Source organism: Aptenodytes patagonicus, unplaced genomic scaffold (assembly GCF_965638725.1).
Source record: "Aptenodytes patagonicus unplaced genomic scaffold, bAptPat1.pri.cur scaffold_326, whole genome shotgun sequence".
In the NCBI taxonomy this organism is placed as follows: domain Eukaryota; kingdom Metazoa; phylum Chordata; class Aves; order Sphenisciformes; family Spheniscidae; genus Aptenodytes; species Aptenodytes patagonicus.
Window position 1 is genome coordinate 19,131 of NW_027472242.1, and position 21,776 is coordinate 40,906.

At 62.5% G+C, this 21,776-nt stretch overlaps 3 protein-coding genes across 3 annotated transcripts; 2 read left to right on the forward strand and 1 right to left on the reverse strand.

Annotated features, from left to right (window-relative positions):
- The first annotated feature begins 138 nt into the window (after positions 1–138).
- Positions 139–9,163, forward strand: PRCC (proline rich mitotic checkpoint control factor). Its single transcript, XM_076363960.1, has 7 exons — positions 139–856; positions 3,514–3,561; positions 4,008–4,592; positions 5,209–5,304; positions 6,225–6,368; positions 6,727–6,792; positions 7,414–9,163. The coding sequence occupies exons 1-7, from the start codon at positions 296–298 to the stop codon at positions 7,498–7,500; spliced, it is 1,587 nt and encodes a 528-aa protein (XP_076220075.1). The 5' UTR covers positions 139–295; the 3' UTR covers positions 7,501–9,163.
- A 1,398-nt stretch (positions 9,164–10,561) lies between these two features.
- SH2D2A (SH2 domain containing 2A) lies at positions 10,562–14,662 on the reverse strand. Its single transcript, XM_076363962.1, has 8 exons — positions 14,629–14,662; positions 13,143–13,294; positions 12,788–12,963; positions 12,560–12,649; positions 12,307–12,472; positions 11,804–11,998; positions 11,052–11,579; positions 10,562–10,930 (listed from the first exon to the last, which is right to left on the reverse strand). The coding sequence occupies exons 1-8, from the start codon at positions 14,660–14,662 to the stop codon at positions 10,583–10,585; spliced, it is 1,689 nt and encodes a 562-aa protein (XP_076220077.1). The 3' UTR covers positions 10,562–10,582.
- A 1,968-nt stretch (positions 14,663–16,630) lies between these two features.
- Positions 16,631–21,274, forward strand: LOC143173828 (death-associated protein kinase 2-like). The gene is made up of 13 exons (XM_076363964.1): positions 16,631–16,641; positions 17,637–17,707; positions 18,233–18,336; positions 18,481–18,702; positions 18,792–18,930; positions 19,133–19,262; positions 19,463–19,511; positions 19,639–19,665; positions 19,801–19,953; positions 20,419–20,464; positions 20,572–20,661; positions 20,870–20,953; positions 21,194–21,274. Exons 2-13 carry the CDS (start codon positions 17,639–17,641, stop codon positions 21,272–21,274), a joined length of 1,194 nt encoding a protein of 397 aa, XP_076220079.1. The 5' UTR covers positions 16,631–16,641; positions 17,637–17,638.
- The last annotated feature ends 502 nt before the right edge of the window (positions 21,275–21,776 follow it).

The window sequence follows — 21,776 nt, forward strand, 5'->3', positions numbered from 1 at the left end:
TGAGGCGCGGCGAGGCGGCGAGGGGGGGGGGCGCTGCCGGCAGCCATTATCTGGGAGCGCGGCGCGCCGGGCGCGGAGCCGGGCGCTGGGCCGCCTCGCCGCCTCTCCGAGCTCCGCGGCCCCGCCGCTGCGCGGGGGTGGGGCCGCCATGGCGGCTTAGCCTCGCCCCCGCCCTCCCCTTCCTCCCCGCTACGGTCGCTGAAGGCGCCGCGGCGGCGCGGCCTAGCCGGGAGGGCGGATCCTCGGCCTCGCGTAGCGGCTCCTGCCCGCGGAGGGCCGCCCTCCTCGGAGGGCCATGTCCCTGGTGGCCTATGCCAGCAGCGAAGAGGAGAGCGATGCGGAGGAGGCCGCGGGCGAGGAGGAGGAAGCCGCCGCTCCGCCTCCTGCCGCAGCCCAGCAGCCCCCGGCCCGAGGACTCTTCGCCACCTTGCCTCCCCCCAAAGCCCCCGTGATGCCCCTGCTGCCCCCGCCTCACCAGCCGCTGGGCAGCGGCTTCCCCCTGCTGCCGCCGCCCCACGGCGGGCCGCCCCCTCCTTTCCTTATGGGCCCGCCGCCTGGCATGAGGGGCTTCAGCACCCCTCCGCCGGCCATGAGCCCGGCCCAGGCCTCGGCCGTCAGCCCGCCCGAGCCGGCCGCCAGCGGGAACGGGAGCGGGGAGCAGCCGAGGCAGGGGGGGCTCCTCCTGCCTCCCCCGAAGAACGCTGCCACCGCGACGGCTGCCTCTACCCTCGACCTGCCCCCTCCTGTCTCGGCCTCTGCTGCTCTCCCCGGGGCTGGGGTGGATCTGAGCCTCCCCAAGCCAAAGAAGAGGACGGAGCCGGTGCGGATCACGGCGCCCGAGTTGCACAAGGGAGATGTGAGTATGAAACAAACCACCAGCTCTGCCGGGGGGGACCCCCGCTCAAGCCCTCCCGAGAAGGAGCGCCTTCCTGCGTGAAATCCTCTCCTCGGAGCAATCCCCCTGTGGATTTGTTTGCCCATAAAGCACAGCGTCTCTTTCCTCGCTCTCTCCCATCGTAAGGTAGCAAGGTACCACAACCTATTGTTGTGGCATCTACGGGGAGATTTGTCCTGGCTGCCAGCCCTAATCCTAAAGCGCTTTGCAGCATTAAACTGATACAGAAACCTTATTTATAATCATAATACAGCAAAACCCAGATTATCTGCACCCTTATTTATTACTGAAGTTAACGAGTTGATGATGTGGAGCTGCACGGCCTTGCGTGGGGGTATCCCAGAAAAGTCTCTTCTTTTGTTTGCTGTGCAATTGATGGATTTTCCTGTCAATTTATTGCTTATTTATCTAAAGGCTTCAGGCGTCCTCCAGACCTTTAGGTAATCGTTTCCCTCTTAGCTTGTGCTTTTTCGTGTTTGCAGTGCCCCGTGCCTTAGGGGGCTCCTGGGGCTGTTGGGATTCAGCGCTCGTGGCAAGAGCAGGGAAAGGCAGGTCCCTGCCCCCCCGTTCTTTTTTTCTCCTGGGTGTCCCCATTGACCAGCTTTCCTTCTCTCCCCTCTGCTCTTTCACTCTGGGCCGGTACCGTCGTAGCGTGGAGGTGACGGTCGCGTGGCTGCGGCTGCGTCTGGCCTCGGTCGCTGGTTCTGGTGAGACGTGGTTGCCTCTGGCTGTAGGAAGAGCTGAACTGCGAAGCTTAGGGTCATTTTCATGGGGACAGGTAGCTGGAGGAAGAGGTTTGGCTGTAGGGATTTATAAACGGCGTCAATTAATAGTGGTCTGCCAGCGTCTTGGGCCTGGGGGAGCTGAAACGAAGTCAGCGCGTCTTGCTTTGCTGGAAGAGCAGTCTGCGGGGGCGTGGGGGGAGCGGGTGAGAGGACGCGGGCTTCCCGGCCGTCCCTGAACCACGCTCTGCTGCTCGCCCCTAACCAGCCCGGTTTGGCAAATGCCGGAGCCAGAGCTCCTCAAGCCACGGCTCCCAAACGCGGCAGAGGTGCGCCAGGCGTGGGACGTACGGGTTCCCCTTTTAGGCAAGCGGATGAGGGATATCCCATTCTCTCATACCCACTTTTTGCTTACTCACTTTCTTGCAGCGCTTTGGAACAGGCACTTCACAATAAAGCAAATGTTAGGGCTCTTCGCTTCCTCACTGGTTGTACGGTTACTGAAATAAGCTCAAATGAAAGGAGATTTGCTCCTTCCCCTTTGTCTCCCCCTCTGTGTTCCAGCGTATTGGCTTTGAACAGAAATACTGCAGGTCGTCAGTGTCAAAGCGAGTGAACGAACCTCGAAGGGAGAAGAAGTACCTTAAAACCAGAGCTGGCCCGAGCGGTTCCCGTTCGGGATTCTTGGAAGTCCCTTGGCCTGTGACTCGCGTCCTTGCTCCTTCCCTCTTTTTCCTTAAAACGCCTCCCATCCCTTTTGTTTGCACCTGCGGAGACGCTCCTGGGCAGTCTGCTTTATCTCCTCTCTCCCAAATGCAACACGCGGGTTTTATGGCAACTCCTGACTTGCCTTTATTTATGCATGTTCTTTGTCTTTGTCCTGTTTTATAATTTAGATAGCAAACTGGCAGAAGACCTTGTTTCCTGTAATCTCCTTAAAGTGCTCTGCAAAGCTATAAAATGATAAAGATGTTAAAGGCCTTTTCTGATGCCAGGGACGACCGGACTTTCCACTCAAGTTTTAAATGGATATTTAGCAGCTCCAGCGTTACTGTGAACAATTCCCTGTGAACCCCCGCAGTGAATTTTTACACCCTTGCTTTGTGTGGTTCCGTGCTTCCCCTCTATTAACGTAAAGTTGTCTGTTAATTTGAAAGAGAGCGCTGACCTTACGCCGCTTGTGTTCTTTGCCTTGTTTTAGGTTTATTTTCCTGTGATTTACTAAAAAAAATAAAAACGTGTTTGGGCTGTTGGCTCTCTGAATGCTAATTTCTGGCAGGAGCCGAATATGTAGAATCTGAGTTTCTCCGCCCACCCGCTCTGCTTCAGAGCAGCGTTAAAAAGCCGCCTTGAAAATTTGGAATTTTGGGTTAGCGAATCCTTTTTTTTTTTTCTTTCTTCTCCCCCCCTTTTGTTCCATAAGTTGCGTAAATGAGCTCAAGTGGGAGATTATTGTTTGGCTGTGGATGGATTGCTCTTACGAGGTTTTTAAGAGGCGATGCTGACTTGTTTGCAAGGCTTCAGGTTTTACAGCAGAATGCAGCTTATTTTTCTGCCTCTGCCCAGATGGCGGCAGACCCAGCTGCCTCCAAATATTGTGGCAAGTACTGTGGTCCTCCTCTCACTGCGGACAGTTTATTTATCTCTCGTAGTAGTAACCAGGGCAGGCTTTTATCTCTCTTTGCCCTGACACGGATGCGTCGGCAAGACTGTGAAAAAGAGCTTGACCGCATCCCGCTGTTGCTTTTTAGCTCGGCTCTTGGCAGATTGTAAATCCAGATCCGCGGTACCGTGATTCTTTGGCTGGTTCAAACTGAAAATTAATAAATTGCATAGCGGGTGGGCTTTTTTATTTTAATACCTCAAGTTGTGCTAAGCTCTGTTTTTCTTTCTCAGTCAGATTCAGAGGAAGATGAACCAGCAAAGAAGAAAAATACTCTTCAGGTAAATACCTAGGATGTTCAGCTGAACAAGTTTCACGGGGAAGAAGCATTTGACGGTGACAGATCTTGGGCTTCCACTAGCGTAAATCAGCCGCTCTGATTAGCGCGTGGCTTTTAGCGTATAAAATTCCTGAAATCCCCTGGGGTGTCAAGTCCCTTTTTTCGGGCAGTTTCATAAATTTAAATCTCAGGAAAATAGGCATTAATTTGGGAAGTTGGCGGATATTTGCAAGTACCGCTTCCCCCCCCCTTAAAAGTCCCGCTGGCCTTTTGTGCAAGAAAGCCCTGCAGCGTGTTCGAGGTAGCAAACGATTGTGCTGAGCAATGGGAAACCCATTAATGTTGTGCGAATTGGAGGAGATAGTTGGCAGGGAGTCAGGAAAACGAAAGCGTCTCACTCATTTCTCTTCTTTCTGTGAACCATTTGCCCTGCACGAAACTCACCAGGGACGCGGCGAGGGCTCTGGCTTGTCCGCTTTGCTTCCTCAACCCAAAAATTTGACAGTGAAAGAGACCAATCGGTTACTTTTGCCCTACGCTTTCTCGAGGAAAGCGGGAGAAAACGCCTCCGACTCAAAGCCTGCTAAGGCCCCGACCTCTTCCTCCAAAACAAAACCTCTGTCCAAGCCGGCGGTGCCCACAACTCCTTCTCCGTCTGCTATCAAAGCTGCTGCGAAGAGCGCTGCCCTGCAGGTAACCAAGCAGATCACGCAGGAAGAGGACGACAGCGACGAAGAGGTCAAGCCAGAGAACTACTTCTCCTTGTCTGACAGGAACGAGCCCAGCGTCGTGGGTGCCGAGACGTACATGTACTCTGGCACGGTGGTGTCGGAGGACCCACCGCCCGGGACAGAGACAGAGCCCCAATTCCAGGACGCTGCTGCTAACGCCCCTCTGGAGTTCAAGACGGCCGCGGGCTCCAGCGGTGCTCAGCACAGCTGGGCGCCCAAACCTGGAGAAGACTACGGCAGCCAGCCGTACAGCCAGTTCCCTGCCTACGGCGAAGCCGGCGTGGCTGGTGCATATTACCAGGTGGGTTCACTGACTGGGAGGTGAAGCTTGACGGTGCCGCCCTGAGAAGGCGTCTAGGACGAGGGGCTCCGAATCGGTTACTGGAGCAGGCTGCGCCTTGCGGGAATCTGACCCGTCTGAGCTAGCTGGGACAAGGAGCAGAGATCCACAGCACTTAGCGCGACAGGATGCCGCTGGCACGAGAGCCGTAGATGCTCTTTGCTGGATAAATGTTTAATAGCTGCACTCATTTTAAAATGCCCCTGCGCAACTGCCCCCGCTGTTGTCAGGCTGCAGAGTCGGGGCTCGCCAGAGCTGATGTCTGAAGCCAGGTTGTTTCTAGTAATTCAGCGAGGTATTTGTTGTTGAGTACCTCTGAAAAAATGCCCTGTACTCTTCAGTAGTGCCAGAGTGATGAGGTGTGATTAATGACTACTTCGGGCAGCCTTAGGAGGAGGTACACGCGTAACGTACTGTTCTCCCCGGAGGCTGAGTGAAATCCCTCTAGGTGAAAAAGCAGCAGCTCACGGGGTGAGGTACGCGATTCAGTGCTCCGTCTCGGGGCCTCCGTATGTGGTTGCTCCAGGATCGATGTTGCTTCGCTCTCGTGACGCGCTGGTTTTCCTTTTGCTGACAGGATTACTACAGCAGCGGCTACTACCAGGAGATGGAACCAGCCCAGGCACCGCCGCAGGAGATGAGCACCGACTCCTCCTTCATAGACGACGAAGCGGTTGGCACTTCGCTGTCTCTCCCGCTGCGGAGTTGGGGTTTACGCTCTGCTAGAACGCAGGACCTGCTTGGCAGCCGCAGTCCTGCCCCGCCAGCACGACCTGTGCTTCATGCTGAGTTGGACCGGGTTGTTGTTCCATGGGGTCTAAGCGCTGTGTGGCGGACACGTGCGGTGTCCTTCCAGCGGTCTGTTGGGCTACTGCTCCAGACGGCTTTGCTTGCTTTATGAGGAGGTGACGTTTGTTATTTCCACCGAGCCCAGCCTCGTTCTCCTGAAGGGTGTCTAGGGCAGACAAGGTGCATGGAGTGAAGACGTTGCTTGCTGAGGTGCAGATGAGCTACCGTTCAGATACCTTCGCGGTACATCCTCTAGCACGGTGGTGAATTCCCCACTTACTTCAAATGCTCAAAAACCTGTTTTCAAAATCCCGTTCCCATTGTCGATCTAATCTAGAAACTGCCAGCCTCGTTAGCTGAGCTGGTCAGTGCTGCAGAAGACGGTAGCCCATCCGGCGCTCGCTTCTTCGAGCGACCTCCTTGCTTCCGAGGTGGATTTGTGTTCTGGGAGGTGGATGTGTTAGCAGCAAAACTTCAGGTGCCTCCCTAGCACTTAAAGCGAGAGACCCAGGAGTCCGAGGGTCTTCTCCTGAGCAAGACTGAAAGCAAGAGTAAACGCTCTTTTCCCTTCTGCATGGGAAAATGAGATTATAACCTTCACGCTAAGTTGTTTTAAGATATTCTGATCTACAGCAAAGCAGAACTCTCCTAAAGGAAAAAAATCCTGGCTGGAAAAATGTTTGTTGACGTGGCCTGTCCCGTGCTTGGGGAGCTAAGGCTCCGACCCCGCCTACCTTTACTTGTTTCAGGTTAGCGTTGGTAGGTGACGTGCGTGTGTAACTCCGGTTGTTTCTGTTCTTTCAGTTCAAACGTCTGCAAGGCAAGCGGAATCGGGGGAGGGAAGAGATCAACTTTGTGGATATCAAAGGTGACGATCAGCTGAGTGGAGCCCAGCAGTGGCTGACCAAATCCTTAACAGAGGAGAAGACCATGAAATCCTTCAGCAAGGTACGGGCAGGAAGGGAGGAGCGCTGGCTGGGATTTTGGAGGCCTCTGTTCAGTTCCCGTTGCGGCCGCAGCTGGAGCTGTATTAGATGTTACGCAGTCACCAGGGTCGGGGGACCAGGGACCCTCGTGTTGTATAAATAATTACACACGAGAGACCAGTAGAGCTTCTCAAAACACAGTCCCAGCGTGCGGGTGGTAAAGACCAGCCAGGAACTGCTTCAAGCCTAAGGAATCTGCCCAGAGCTGTTTAATATGAAACAAATGCCTCTTGAAATGGCTTGTGCAAGCTCTTGTCTTGTTTCGCTGCCTGGGTCAGTATCTTTCCAGGCTTAACAGTTCACCCGCTTTTGCTTTCTAGAAAAAAGGAGATCAACCCACGGGACAGCAAAGGAGAAAACACCAGATCACATACCTGATCCATCAGGTGAGTGGCCTCCCTCTAGCGTGGAAACCGATCCAGGCGGAATTGCAAGGCTTGATGCTTGGCAGCACGAGGCAGAGCCGATGGAGCTGCTCTTTCAGCAGCCGGGGACCGGGGGGCTGTCCCTGACTGAGCGCGCCCCGAGCCCCGGGTGACACCTGCAGCGGCTCTGACGGGGACGGAGGCTGCCGTGCTGCGGCAGCGTCCCGGCCGCCGCCGGTCCAAACAGCCTCGTGGCAGCAGCGCCTTGGCCCCGAGGGTGTCATGGCGCTGAGCTTCTAGCTTGCGTTTCGCTTTGCTTCACTCTTCCCCTCCCGCCCAGCTCCGGTGTGTGCGCGGTCGTACGTTACGAGACTCTCCGCTTCCCGTCGCTGCCGCGCCGCTGCCGTGTGGTTAGTAAGCGGCTGCTGAGACCGTCCCACAAGAGAAGCTGCGTTTCAGCATGAATGAAATGCCCGTGCATCCCAATTAATTCAGGCCTCTGTCAAGATAATTGCGCTAGCTCCCGTAAGGAGGCTTCTCGCTGAAGTGCTCTGTAATCCCCGGCAGCAGGGGCAGAGGAGGGTGAAATACTGCTGAGTCAGTGAGCGGCAGCGCTGATGTTAATCCTCTCAATTTCTGCAGGCGAAGGAAAGAGAACTGGAACTGAAAAACACGTGGTCTGAAAACAAGCTCAGCCGACGTCAGACTCAAGCCAAATACGGATTCTAACACCTCTGTCCCACTTTTTGGCTCTCGTCCCAGGTGACCTCCCGTGTCCGACTTCTCCTGGCCTGGAGATCAGCCAGGCCCCGTGTAGAACGGGGCCAGCTCGGCGGGTGGGAGGATACTGCGCTCCCCTGCCTGTCAGGAGAAAGGTTTAATGCAAACCGGTCCTGAAACTCCACCTGTAATCTTTCCCCTCCCTCCTTATAAACGATAATGTGGAAGGTTCAAATCAAGCCTGTTTTCGTACGACTGATGCCGGTCCCAGGGCAGCCGCAGGAAACGTGCCTGGTGCAAGGCTCGGAGCTTTTGTCCTGTAGGTACGGGGGCTACTCCTCCTTCGACGTGGCCTCGCCGCTGGAACCTTAGGCAGAGTCTCAATAAACTTCCAATTCCCACTTTGCTCCTTTCTTGGACTCGCTGTGCGTTGAGAGTGTAATTTTTCTTTCTAAAAGGCAGTGAGTTTCAAGCGCGAGCTTGGCTTTTTATTTTTATTTTTTTTTTTTTTTTTTGGTCCTTTGATTTGAGACGTCCTCGTGGCCGCTTACTCGCGTCCGAGTAAATCCAGTGCTCCTCTCCTGCGAATGATTTTGAGATTTATCCCCCCCCCCCACCCCAAGCGTGGCTGAGTTAGCGTTTTTATTTCTCAGCTCCACCAGCCTGTATGTCTCGAACCACCCTGAGGGGAAACTCCTTGACAGGTCAGAGCTCGCAGTAGAACGCCCCGAGTGTGGAACGCGCAAAAAGCCGCGAGGATCTCTCGCCCAGCGCGAGGCGCTGCTGAGGGCTTTTGGACAAACGCGACCCGTGCGTGTACGTACGTTTCTCTTCCCTTTTTGCCCTCTTTCCTCCTTCCCCCCCCCCACGGCCTGCAGTGCTCTACCAGGCTGCGCGCCAGACGTCTCGAACCGAGCGTTCCCAGCGTCGCACGGGGCGGTGCAGCTGGCGGCGGGCTCGGCGGGCGAAGCGGCGGTATTTCCTCTGAGCAGACACAGATGAAAACTGCCGACTGTACATCCCTCTCTTTTTTTTTTTTTTTTTCTTCCCTCCCCCGGCTTGTTTGTATCAATTCTATTTCAATTAAGTGTTAACTTTTACCCTCCTGGCTGGGAAGAGGAGACCGCGTCCAGCCTTAACTTTTTAAAATGAAACCTTTATTTAAGGCGTTCGGTCTAGGCGATACGACCGCGAATCACGTGGAGCCTTGCCGGCCAGAGCCCCGTTATCTTTAGCCAAATCTCTGTGGCCTCCCTTCAGTTTGTTGGTCACCGAAGCGTGTGATGCCGAATGGAACGGAGAGCGCTGGTCTGGTTATTTAACGTACGTTCCCACCACGAAGGGTTATATTTGTTGTAACCGCGGCTAAAACAGCTAATATTTGTTACTCCGTTTAGAAAAACTCCCAGGAGGTGGTTTTTCCTCCCATGTTACCTGTTAAAAACAAGCAAACAAACCCCCATGAATAAAGTCTTTTCTTAGAATATTTTAAAATAATCTGATTTCTAGTTTAGCTCCCTGGATGTTTTAGTACTTTGCAGAGCCCATTTTGAGTATTTGAATGACCGGAATAAAGTTACTGTTGAGTAATTTATTCATATCTTATATGTACAGTGAAATCCTCTGAAAAGAGATTTGATAAAAGGAATAAACTTTTAAATGAACCGAACCACACCTGTTTCCATCGCGAGGTGCTCGACTCTTTGCTCGAGGCGTTTGGTTTTCCTTCTTCCCCCCCCCCCTCCCCGGGCAGGCTGAAATGCCTTCGCCGCAGCCCCCGTTTTGGGGCCGGCCGCCTCGGTTTCTTCGCGAGAGCCGCCGCCGGTGCCGAAAACGCTTGTCCGAGGGAGTCGGCTCCGCGCGGCCCCTCCGGGGTGCCAACCCCAGCGGCGGGTTGGGCTCCCCGCCGCGGAGTCGTCCGTTTAAAAGGCCGAGCCTTGCCTTCGGCCTCGGCGCGCGGCGAGGCGGCTCCAGGCGGCAGCGGCGCTGGAGGGCTTCGCTGCGGCCTTGAAGGCAGAGCAGCTGCCGCGGGGCCGGGGCGGTGGGGGCTCTGTCCTCCGGCAGACCCTCTGCTCCCAAACTCCTCTTCTTCAGCGGCCTTGGCGGGATCGTGGGGTCCTGGGAGGCTGAAGCTCGCGGGTTCCCCTTTTCTTTTTCCATTTCGGTGTGTAATGGCCCGTTTTTAGCACTAGAGGGGAGTTACGAGGACGGGAATCGCGGCTGAGCCGCGCTCTGCTTTTGGCCGTTTAAGAGCAACAAAACGTAGGCTTGTGAAAAGCCAAACGGATTTTCCCCCCACACACACCCCCCGAGAAGTAAAAGAAAACGACTGCAGCCCCACGGCCCTCCTCTTCCCTCCCCGTCTTGAAGCCCTAACGCATCCGAGCGCAGGGCTTCGGCTGTCCTCGTGCGCTTTCTGCTCCCGTTTTAAGGCCGGCTCCGCTGCGAGAACGACCTTGGCTCGGTGCCGTTTCGGACAAAACGATGAGGCCGGGGTTTTGCACGCCGCTGGGCATCACCGGGGCCGGCGGCGCCGCCGCGGGGCAGCCCTGGATCGCCCTCGCCGACCCAGCAGTTGAATTTTGTCCTGGGGTTTTGGTGCTATCCCGTGTTTTGTGGCCGAGGAAGCGGGCAGGGCTCGGAGGTGTCGGCACCGGGCTCGCGATGTTTGGTGTGGCCCTGCCTGCCAGGCTGCGGTTATCGCTCCGGCTTGTGGCCAATTTAATATCTGACTTGATGCACCAGCCGCGCCCGAAACCCGTCTCTGGTTTTACTGTAATAGCCTTTTCCGCCCTCATTCTATTAATAGAAATCTCTTTCTGAATGCGTTCAGCGATAAATTAAATCCGTTCCCCTCTTAACTGTCTCGCAGGGCTTGGGAAGCAGGCTGCCGCGTCGGGAAGGGCGTGGGAATCCCGGCGCGGAGCGGACCGGCATCGCTGGTACGGCCGGGGCGCTGGTCGTCTGCGGAGGGCTTCCTCCCAGGTCCAGGGGCTTCCTTCGGCGGTGAAGGAGCCCGAGAGCTTCCTTCTGCCTGGGGGTTTGCGAGCCGGGAGCTGGGTCTTGCCTCAGACCTACCTGCGCGGGGGGCTTAGAGACGGTCTCCTGAAAGCTGCTCGTAAACGTTCTCGGGGCCCTCCCGCCCGGCCGCGGCCGCGGCTCGCTTCGCGGTGCTCATCCTCCGGCTGTAAACGGGATCGTCGAACTCCAGCGGAGGGTTCGCCGTCGTGCCCTGGGGAATCCGCAGGGAGAGGAGAAGGGAAACGGCTGTGAGATCCTGCCTTATCGGGTGGAGGTTTGGCTTGAGAGCCAGGACGCGGTTGAAAGTCGGGCCGTCGCCCTCCCAGCCCTCAACTTGGCTCCAGCTTTGGCTGTGAGTCGGGGATCGTCGCTCCAGCGTGGAGCCCCGGGCAGGGGATCCCCTTCTCCCCCCATGACCCTGGGGTGGAGCAAACCCCCACCCACCAGACTCTACGGGAGGTCTCGCTGAGACGTCGCGTTGGGACCGAGCTCTAGAGCAGCGAGCGGCTCTGCAACGTGACCTGCTACGGGGAACGCACCTCCGCGGCCGGGCTGGAGGCTCCTCTCTCCTTCCCGTCTGCGGTGGGAACTGCTGGGAGCTGCCGCCTCTTGGAGACCTGGCTGGACACGCTGCGGAAGAGCCGGTGGTGAGCACAGGATTTGGGGGGCAGCGTGGAAAAGGCGCCTCGGGCCCCTCTGGGGAGCGGAGCGGGCAGATCCTGCCGGGCCAGCGCCACTTCGGAGTAGATGTTCTCCTCGGGGCCGGCGCTGGGGCTCGAGCCCCGTCCCATGGCGTAGAAGGGGATGGGCTCTTCTGGCTCGTAGTAGGTGGAGGGGCTGGGTGCGATGCCCTCGTGGGGCTCGGCGTAGGTGTGGAAGCACATGAGCTGCTGGTACTTGGCATCGGCCGGCTGGGGCGGCGTGGGCGGCTCGGGGGGGATGGCTTCTTTGTGCACCTGAGCGTAGGGACCTTTGGGAGCTGCTCCACCGCCGGCGGGGCTGTGCGGCCTCTGAGCCGCGGCCAAGGAGCTGGCCTTGGCTGGGAACGGCAGGGGGACGCTGGGAGCCTGTGGAAGAGATGGGACAGGTCGGGGGTGAGGGCTGGAAGCGGGTCCGGCGTGGATCCATGGTGGCTGGGGCTGCGTTCCCTGTCCCGGCTGCGTCCCCGTCCCGGCTGCGTCCCCATCCCGGCTGTGTCCCCGTCCCGGCTGCATCCCTTCGCCTCGCGAGAGCTTTGGCCAGGCTGAGGCTTCTGTCCTTGGGAAAGTGCCTCCAATCCCCTCTGCCCTGCCTTTACCTCCCTGGACGAGCCTCCCTCGGCGCTGGGCTCCGCAGGCAGCGGGGGGGCCGCGGCTGTCTGCCTGGCTCCCAGGGGCCCCTTGAACACGGCGCTGTACACCAGGAGGTTTGCTGGCGCTTCGCTCGATGGGGAACGTGCAGCATCGTTGCCGGCTGGGGTCCGCGTCCCTCCTTGGGGCTCGTCTTCCTGCAACGAGAGGAGAGAGGTGAGGGGACGGGTGCATGGTCCGGGGCAGACGCAGCCGGGCGCCGGTCCCACCTCGGGTGTGCTTCCCGCGATTCGGCTCCTCGCTCCCGCCTGGGATGCTGCACGATGGCCAGGGTGGCTCCGGTGCAAACCCCGGCTTTGATTTTGCCCGGCCTCAATGCTTCGGCTTCCCTTGGCTTTGATTTCCCCAGCTTGGGAAAATCCTCCCCCCCCCCCCCCCCGCTCCCTACAGCAGGAACGACTCCACTTTTTCGGCTGCAGGGACTAACGAGGGGCCGGGTCCTCACCCGTCTGCACGGCACCGTCAGGAACTCGTGGTACGGCGTGATGGGGGCGGTGGCGTAGTGCCGCAGCAGGTCAGCCAGCTCGGTGTGGGCGCTCCGCTCCCCCAGGATCACGTACCGCCCGTCCGGCAGCTGGTCCAGGACGAAGTGCCGGCAGCGATCCCTGCCCCTGGGGGGAGAGGGGACGGGGTCGGCACAGCGGGCGGGAAGGGGACCGAGCGCATTGGTCCCTCGGACAGGGCCGGGGGTCTCTCACCTGTAGGACAGGACGAAGCCGACGGTGCTCTCGCTGAAGCGGACCAGAAAGCAGCCCGGGGGCTGATCCTGCAGCAGCTGCTCCGTCTCCCTGTGGGAAGGGGCCCAGAGCCGCTTGCCCTCACCACCTTCGTGGGATCCAGGGGTCCAGCTCCCTGTTTCGGAGCCCAGGGGTGGGGATGCTGAAGGGGCCACCCCGTCCCCTGCCTCGGCTTCAACCCCCGCTCACCTCCGGCTGATGAAGCCGTGGAACCAGGCTGGGAGCTTGCCCTTGGCCCCCAGCCTCCTGGCTTGTGTCTGCTCGAACCACAGCCTCGTCCGGGCACGCAGGGCCACCAGCTCCGGCTGCGGGTCCCGCTCTGGCCAGGACCAGCCCGGTGGGGACGGCCAGGAGCCTGGCGGGACCTGGAGGGAAGGGGAGAGCGGATGGGGGCTTGAGTGAGGACGTGCCCCGAGGATGCTCTGCTCCCCGCACGGGGCTCCGGATGCAACCCGGGAGGACGCGGTCCCTGCGGGTGCGTGAGCTCGGGGGCGCAGGGACGGGGAGCTGGGGGAGACAGACCCTTCCCAGCCCCGCGTCCTACCCTGCCGTCTGTGTCGTGGTGTCCCGGGGGCTGTTCTGCTCCCTGGGGCTGGACCGGGGTTGTGTCGGGTCCTGGCTTGGCGCTGGCCGTGTTGTGCTCACCGATGGGTTTGAAGGTGCTGAAGAGGGGACGGTCGTCATCCATGGGGTCCCCTGTCCCAGGGAGGAGGGAGAAACGGGCTCAGGGCAGTGAAGCCTCCCGCGGGGCCCTGAGCTGGCCCTGTGCCCCATCACTGCCCATGGGGCACTGGGATGTGTGTGTGGGTCCATGACACCCCCCCCCCCGGCCCAAGCACTGCTCTTGCCCACAGCCTGGGCGAGGGGCACCTTCGCCTTGTGCCCCCCGTCCTGGGGCTCATCACCCTGCTTCTCCCCAGGGACACCACCCCGGACCCGCGCGGCAAGAAGGGGTGATGATCCTGGGACCCCAGAGGAGAAAAGCCCCGGGGACCGGTGAGCTGGGTGGGGAGGAGGAGAGGGGGAAAGCGTGTGAATCCCCGAGTCTCCCGAAAGTCCCCGGGGTGTCGGGTCAGCCCCGGGAAGGGGAGCGAGGTGGTGGGCACAGGGCTCTGCGTGCGGCTGCCGAGGGACCCTGAGCTCGGCCCCGAGCCGCCAGCGCTCAGCGAAACAACATTAATCCCCAGCAGATGCTTGAGGGGGTGGAAGAGGCCGGGGCTGATTTGATCCAGGAGGCAAAGCTGAGTCAGAGGAGCCGGTCGAGGCTTGTCCGAGAGCCGGGGGGGATCCAGCCGGGGGGGACGGGGAGAGCCGGGGCAGGATGGCACCTCGTCTCCACCTTTAACCGGCCGCAGCGCCCAGCCCGTTCCTGCGCCCGGGGTGGGCAGGGGAAGGCGGGGAGGTGGTTGACAAAGCGAAACAAAGCAACCCAAACCGCAGCAGAGCGACGCAGGGAATGCCAGGGAGGTGAATTTGGGTCAGGTCCTGCCCAGGCGTGGCCAGGCAGCTGGGGACAACGCCGCTGTCCCCGGCTCGTGGTGCGTCACCCAGCCGGGCAGGGGTCCTGGGCGGAGGCGGGGGGCTCGACCCTGCTCCCCCACCCCAGCACTTCGGCCTCGGAGAGGCAGCTTGGGGGGGGGGGGGGGCTTTGCTCCCCGGGGCGGGATGTGCTTCCTAAACCCCGCGCTCCTGGGGTGAGAATGGGCCAAATCGGACTTGAAACAGGCTAAAGCCCGGCTTTGCTCCGCGAGACCTTTCTGGGCTGGATTTCCCCCTTCGAAGGGGGTAAGACCTGGCTGGAAGGGCCGGGATGGGCAGGGGACCCCGCTTCCCTCTCTCCGCACCCCCTTGTCCTCTGCTCCTTCTCTGTTGCGCCTTTGGACGGGGAGAGCATCCCCCAGTCACCCCGGCGCTTGCCTCTCCCAAGTCCCCCTGCTCGGGGTTTGCTCCTCGGCCTTTTTCCTCCCATCCCAGCACCAACGCAACCCTGGACAGACCCCCAGCCCCGATCCCCCAGTCCACGCGCCTACCTCTGCCCGGCCAAGTAGGGACCCGGGAGTCCATGGCCGAAGGCGAGGGGACGGGCGGGCTGGCAGGGCGGGCAGCGCTGCCGCCTTGCCTGCGCTCGCGCCTCTGCTGCCTGCGAAGGGCAGGAAGCGGCAACCGAAGCCGCAAAAGCCTTCGCATGATGGGGACACGTCACGGGGAGGCGGCGGGGTGGCACTGGGGTGACACCCAAGTGACACCGGGACCCTCGGCGCGGGCTGGGCTGCGGCGAGGAGGGGGCTCCGGCCGCCCGCCCGCCAGCACGTCCGCGCTTGCAAAGGGCTCTTTGTTCCTGCCGTCCGCACCCCGGGATCTCGTGCCGCTGGGCGCGGGGGCAGCGGGGCTCGGTTGGCCCAGGCTCATGCCGCGAGCCGGGATTCGGTTCCTGGCACGGTGGGATTCGGCACCGCTTCCCTTCCTCACGCTCCGGCTGTCCTTCTCCCCACCGGCTGCCGGAGCCGGGCACGTCCCAGGACGTGCTGGGGGCATCAGCATGGCAAACAGGGGGTGAGCCCAGCTGGGAAATGCGGCAGCTGAGCTGCCAGCACCGCTGGTGCCACCGCAAGCCAGCCGCAACTCTTCCCTCCCGGCAGTGCCAGGCTCCGTCCGGCCCCGCGGTGAGAGCGGTGCCAGCCCGGCTGCACCCCAGAGGCTGCAGGGATTAGGGCTGGGACCGGCTCATCCGTCGCACCGGGACAGGGATGGGGTGCGCCGGGCGGTGGCTGTGCACGCCCCGGGGTGGGGACGGTGCCCGGTGCGCCCGGGCATCCCCCGGCATGCGGTGCGGCGCGGTGCCAGCTCCGGCTCTCTCCACCTTAAGAAACCCGTCCCTCCCCGCTACCTTCACACCCTCCGCTCCGCTTCCCCTCTGGCAGCCGCCGTGCAACGTTTTTATCTGTCAGCCAGGTTTCCTGTTTGCAAACCTCACGCTTACGGGTGTCGAGCGGCCGGGGGACATCGGCGAGGGGGACATTGGCCACCTGCGGCTCGTCCTACCGGGTCCTGGCCGCTCCTCGAGGAACCGAGGCACTGGAAACTCCGGGAATTGCCTGTAAAAGGCCTTTTCCAGCTCCTCTCCGCAGCCGGCCACAGGGACAGCGTGGGGGGATTTCTCAAGAGACCTTGGGAGGAAGAACGCAAAGAGTTTTTCTTTTTCTGAGCCGCAGCCGGCCGGCGGCCAGATCCTGCCCCAGCTCCCTGGAAAACGCCAGGACTTTGAGGAAAAGCCTGGCACTGCCAGGGTTTGCTGGAGGAAGGCTGGAGCCGTGCGCGGTGACGCCGGGGGCCCGGACCCTTGCGCGGAGGTAAGGGGTACCAGCTCCCCCCGGCATGATGGGGTCAGGGTCTGTCCCGGTGCAGGGGGGGGTCAGGGAGTTTCGGGGTCCTGCGGTGCTTTTTGGTAGTCGGACGCTGGGGAGCGGCTGCTGCCACCTGCGAGGTCATTTCTTTGGGAGCCCATTTTTCCGGCCGGCTGGTGCCGGGGCGTTTGCTCGGTGCAGCCGCCCAGCCCAGCCCCAGCACGCAGCCAAAGCCGGGCTGGTTTTCCCGGCAGAGAGCTGACCGGCAGTGGGATGTGGTGGGACGGCACGCAGCCTCCCCCGCAGCCGTGAGCTCAGCCGTGCCTCAGTTTCCCCTCCCTGCAAAAGCAGCTCGGCAGCACGGTGTGAGAGGGCTGTCCGGCAAGGGACAGAGGGGATTGGCTGCTTGCGGCCATCCCCAGGGATGCGCTGTGACCGTGGCCGGCGTGTTGGACCCCGCGGCCATGTCACATGCCGGAGATGGTGGCCCGGCTCCAGCTGTGGCCGCCCCCACGCACGTACTAACCCGGGGACCAGCCGGCTCCGCGCGGTGCCGGGGGCGAGCGGTGCCTGGCCGGGTGCCCCCCACGGAGCCCACGGGTGCCACAGGACCGTGACCGTGGGCAGCAGCCGTCCCCTGTCCTGGCCGGCCAGGGAGCGAGGGAGAGCACGGCTAGGCACGGAGGAAGGCTTGGGAGGGTAAGGGGGCACAGCTGGGCTGGGAGCAGGGGTGAGCGAGGGGGGGGGACCGGGCTTGGGGACTCGCTGTCCCTTAGGGCCACTGTGGGGGGATCGGAGGGGTCCCGGCCCCCATTTGGTGCAAACACCGGTGCAGCACAACCCTGTGGGGACAGGGACGTGCCGGCAGGCTGCGTGCAAGGAGCGTGATGTGGGTCCGTCCCCCCCGGGGGGGCTCGAATGCCCCCAGGAGCTGGGGGGGAACAAACTCCTCGCAGCGGGTGCACCCCGGCTTTGGGAGGGGTAAATCCCGGCGTGCCAAGCACAGGCTGGGGAGCGGTGTCCGGCTGCCGGGGCGCCCGTGCGGGATCCGGCCCCGCCATCCTTTTTGCTGAGATAAAGCTGAGCCAGGCAGCTGGGAGGGGGTCGACGTCTCGGGGTCCCGTGTTCCCTTATCGAGCTGTTTTTTCCTGCGGGAAGGACCCCACCTCTCGCCAATATCGCTGTCCTTGTCCCTTTCCCGGTGACCTTGAACCCTGCAGCCCACGCTGGCCTGGGAAACCTCCCGCTCCCAGGGACACAGTGCTGCGGACATCGAGGTGGCCCCAAGACCAGGGCTCAGAGCTTGCGCCCCCCCCGCCCTCCCCCCCTTCTCCGCATCCCTGCAAAGCCGCTGGTCCTGGCCGCCCCGACCGCTGGAGCATCGCTAGCCCCATCTTACAGCTGGGGAAATGGAGGCATGGGGGGGGGGGGGGGGTTGGGGCCCGGTGTTTGCCTGCTGCCACGTGAGCCGGCGGCTGAAAGAGGCTGGTTTGTGGCTTGGAGCTGCCGGGGACGAGAGCCGGGCCCCCCCCCCTTAGTGAGTCCTGCCCATCAGTGTAACGAGTTGGGGGGGGGCCTCTGCCAGGACCACAGGGCACGGGCAGGGCGCTGGCCCAGCAGAGCCCCCCGTGGGGCCCTGCTGTCCCCCCCCAAAGCCCCTCTCCCCCTCACCCCGTGCCTTCTTGTCTTTGCAGTGATGGCTGAGGGCGACCAGGCCGGGGTCCTGGCTGGGGGGGGGCCGGGGGCCGACCCTGACAGCACCCAGGTGAGCCACGGCCGAGGGGTTGAGATCTGGGGCTGCATGTGTGGGGTCTCCTGCCTGGGGGCTGAGGGGGCTGACCAGGCGGGACTCGCGCAGATGGGCTCATGGAGATGGTTTTTTTTTTCCCCACTATTAATCCCCTTTTTTAAAAAAAACAACCCAGCAATGTTAGTTTTTCTCCGCATTTTGCACCCCCAATCCTCCCCAGTGCAGCGAGGGGCACGGGGGCTGGTGTGACCCCCCCCCCCCGCTCCCTGCCTGCCCCTGCCCAATTTCTGAGCCCCCTGAGCAGCTCCTGCCCACCTTGATCAAGGGGTGAAGGTCTCCAAGTTTCCACGTGCCGGAGAGTTTAGTGCGAACCGGGAGAGCTCAGCCGTGGTATTAGATGCCAGAGAATCCCCTCTAGTGCGTGCTGGAGGGGTTGCGGTGCTCTCCGTGGGATGGGGGTCCCTGCAACGGGGCAGGTCCGGCCACGTCGCCGCACCCCGGGGGCAGGCGGCTGAGCCGGGTCCCGGTGCATCCCCGCAGGATACGGCCGGCCCGGCGGGGGCTGCGGGGAGCGAGGGGCTGGCGGCCGCCCTCAGCCCGGGCAACGTGGAGGACCTGTACGAGCTGCTGGAGCAGCTGGGCAGGTGAGCGGGGTGCAGGCAGGGATCCTGCCTGCACGGGGTCCCCGGAGGCAGCCGGACGCCTGGGTTCATCCCCAACCCCCGGCGTGGGGAGCAGCCCGGCCGTGCCCCAGCCCGGCCGTGCCCCAGCCCGGCTTCTTGCCGCAGCGGGCACTTTGGCGTGGTGAAGCGATGCCGGGAGCGCAGCACCGGCACCTTCTACGCCGCCAAATTCGTGAAGACGCGGCGATGCCGGGGCAGCCGCCTGGGGCTGGAGCGGGCGCAGGTGGAGCGGGAGGTCGCCATCCTCCGCCAGCTCGACCACCCCAACATCATGCGGCTCCATGACCTCTTCGCCAGCAGAGCCGAGATGGTGCTTGTCCTGGAGCTGTGAGTGGGGGTCCCGAGGCGGGGGGAACCCCCCTTTTTGCGCTGTGTGTTGGAGGTGGCTGAGCTCACCCCCTCCTCGCCCCGCGCAGGATCGGCGGCGGGGAGCTCTTCGACTTCATCGCGGAGAAGGAGATGCTGTCGGAGGAGGAGGCCATTGAGTTCCTGGGACAGATCCTGCGCGGGGTGGAGTACCTGCACGCCCACCGCATTGCCCACTTCGACCTCAAGGTGCCTGTGGGGACCCCCCCCATCCTCGCTCCTCGGGGGATCCAGGGGCTGCACCCCCCCCCCCCCCCCGCCGGGCACCTCCGGAGCCCTGGCCGCATCCTGCCCGGCTTCCCGGGACGCTTGCTGCCCTCTCCGGGGCAGTGCCCGCCGGCAGAGCCCGGCACCCCCCGTCACCCCGCCGTGCCCGGCCTCGTCCCCAAAGCCCGAGAACATCATGCTGCAGGAGAAGGACGTCCCCAAGCCCCAGATCAAGATCATCGACTTTGGGCTGGCCCAGCGCCTGGAGGATGGCGTCACATTCAAGAGCCTCTGCGGGACCCCGCAGTACATCGGTACGGGGCTGGCGGGTCCCTGGGGGGTCCCCGGGGATCCCCCAGCAGCCCTGCTCTGTGGGATGCTCTGCAGGGATGCGATGAAGGGACCCCCCCCCGGGGTGGGAATGGGACCCCCTGGGCGTGCAGGGAGGGAGGTGGCCGGGACGGCGCTGTCCCCTCTGACGTGCCCCCCCCCCCGGCTCTGCGTTCACCCCCAGCTCCTGAAGTGATCAACTATGAGCCGCTGAGCTCGGCGACCGACATGTGGTGAGGAGCAGGGACCTGGGGGCAACGGGCCGAGCCGGGGGGGGTGGGTAGGGACCCCCCTGGGTGCCGTGGGGCACGGGGGGGACCCCAGGGAGGGCAGCGCCTGACCCCCACCTCTGCCTTTCAGGAGCATCGGGGTCATCACCTATATCCTGTGAGTATGGGGCGATGCTCCCTGCGGCTGGGGGAAACTGAGGCACGGGGACACTGTGACGTGGCCAAGCCCGGGCACTGGGGCGGCCGAGCCGGTGCTGTCCCGGCACTCAGCGGCTCTGTCGTGTCCCCGCAGGCTCAGCGGCTTGTCCCCCTTCCAGGGTGAGACGGATGCCGAGACCCTCTCCAACGTCGTGGCCGGCGCCTACGAGTTCGAGGAGCGCTGCTTCAGCCAGACCTCCGAGATGGCCAAGGACTTCATCCAGCAGCTGCTAGTGAAGGAGCCAGGGTGAGCCTCCATCCCCGTTCCTGTCCCCGTCCCTGTCCCCCTCCATCCCCATCCCCATCCCCATCCCTGTCCCCATCTCCATCCCCATCTCCGTTCTTGTCTCCATCTCCCCATCTCCATCTCCATCCCCGTCCCCATCTCCATCCCCATCTCCATCCTTGTCTCCATCTCCCCATCTCCATCTCCATCCCCGTCCCCATCTCCATCCCCATCTCCATTCTTGTCTCCATCTCCCCATCTCCATCTCCATCCCCGTCCCCATCTCCATCCTTGTCTCCATCTCCCCATCTCCATCTCCATCCCTGTCCCCATCTCCATCCCCATCTCCATCCTTGTCTCCATCTCCCCATCTCCATCCCCATCCCCATCTCCATCATCCCCATCTCCATCATCCCCATCCCCGTGGTGGATGTGTGGGGCAGGAACCCCCACCGCCCCCCGCCGCCGCATCCCTCTGTGCTGCAGGCACCGCATGACGGCGGCCGAGTGCCTGGTCCATCCCTGGATCAAGGTGAGAGGGACGGACGGGCGGGCGGGGGGGGGTGTGTGTGTGGGGGGGTGGACCCCCAGGAGTGGGGTGGGGGCACGGTGACGCCGCCGTGTCCTCGCCCCTGGCAGCCCCTGAGCCGGAAGCAGGCGGCGAACCGGAGCCGTTCCTCCATCAACATGAAAAACTTTCGCAAGTTCAACGCTCGGAGGAAGTGGAAGGTGAAGGGGGGTCCCGGCCCTGGGGTGGGGGGGGGTGTGGGGGGGCACCCAGCAGCGGGGTCCCACCACCCATGGGGTCCCCGGGGAGCTCGGGCTGTGCTCCATCCCAGGGCTTGCTGCATCTCGGGGCTCTGCAGGATGGGGGGGGGGGGGCAGAGGAAGGGAGCGACCCCCCTCTCGGACCCCCGCCCTCTTGCCCCCCCCCCAGCTCTCCTACAACATGGTGTCCGCCTGCAACCGGCTGTGCCGCATGCGGCTGCTCTGCGGCCTGAGGAAGGAGGACGAGGAGCTGGTGAGAGGCCAGGAGCCCCCAGAACCCCCCTGGCATGGGTTGGGGAGAAGGGATTTGGGGGGGCCTGGCCCCCCAAATGGAGGGGGGGAGGGCTGTGCAGTGGCTGTGCAATGGCGGGGTGTCCCCACCTGGGGTGCCCTCTCCCCTGGGGGGGTTCCTCTCCCCTGGGGGGGGGGGGGCAGTCCTCTCCCTGGGGGACGGGGGTCCTGTCCCTGCCCTCCAGCCCCCTTGTGCCCCCAGCGCTGCTGCGAGAGTGACCAGGAGGAGGAGGGCAGCCACCCCGTGACGCTGCTGCGCCGGCGGAGAAGCAGCTGCTCTTGAGCCGCCCTCCCCCCCCCCCCCCAAAAAGGAGACGGGACCCCCCGAGAGGGGCCATCCCATGAGAGGCGCCCTGAGGGTCCCCCCATCTCCCCATCCCAGGGGGCAGGAGCACCCTCCAGCCCCAGTGCTCCCAGTTCCATGGTGCTGGAGGGTCACTGGGGCAGTGGCCCCCCCACTCCTGCCCCCCAGGTCCCTGCTGCGGCGGGGCTGGGGCTGCCCCACGGCCGGGACCCTCGCCCATGCTCGGCCCTAGGGCGAGAAATAAATGTCTCCCCCTCATCCCTCCTCCTCTCCTGCATCTGCAACAGCCTGTGCCGAGCGCCCGCAGTTTTCTCCCGCTCCTCCTCCTCGCTGCAGGGCTGCTGGGGCATGGGGTCCCCGGGGGACGTGGGGTCCCGGCACCCTGGATCCACCCTGCGATGGAGGGTGACTCTTGAGTCGTCCCCTCTGTGCTGCTCCGGGGGGGGGGATCTCTGTTGGTGCTCGGATGCTTTTCCGGCAT

Coding starts and splice junctions, on each gene's coding strand:
- LOC143173828 (XM_076363964.1), top strand. CDS start 17,639: ATGGCTGAGGGCGACCAGGCCGGGGTCCTGGCTGGGGGGGGGCCGGGG. Junction 19,263..19,462: donor CGGGACCCCGCAGTACATCG/GTACGGGGCTGG, acceptor GTTCACCCCCAG/CTCCTGAAGTGATCAACTAT. Junction 20,954..21,193: donor GGAAGGAGGACGAGGAGCTG/GTGAGAGGCCAG, acceptor TTGTGCCCCCAG/CGCTGCTGCGAGAGTGACCA.
- PRCC (XM_076363960.1), top strand. CDS start 296: ATGTCCCTGGTGGCCTATGCCAGCAGCGAAGAGGAGAGCGATGCGGAG. Junction 3,562..4,007: donor AGAAGAAAAATACTCTTCAG/GTAAATACCTAG, acceptor GAAACTCACCAG/GGACGCGGCGAGGGCTCTGG. Junction 5,305..6,224: donor CCTTCATAGACGACGAAGCG/GTTGGCACTTCG, acceptor CTGTTCTTTCAG/TTCAAACGTCTGCAAGGCAA.
- SH2D2A (XM_076363962.1), bottom strand. CDS start 14,662: ATGGACTCCCGGGTCCCTACTTGGCCGGGCAGAG. Junction 13,295..14,628: donor CCCTACTTGGCCGGGCAGAG/GTAGGCGCGTGG, acceptor TCCCTGGGACAG/GGGACCCCATGGATGACGAC. Junction 12,964..13,142: donor ACCACGACACAGACGGCAGG/GTAGGACGCGGG, acceptor CCTTCCCTCCAG/GTCCCGCCAGGCTCCTGGCC.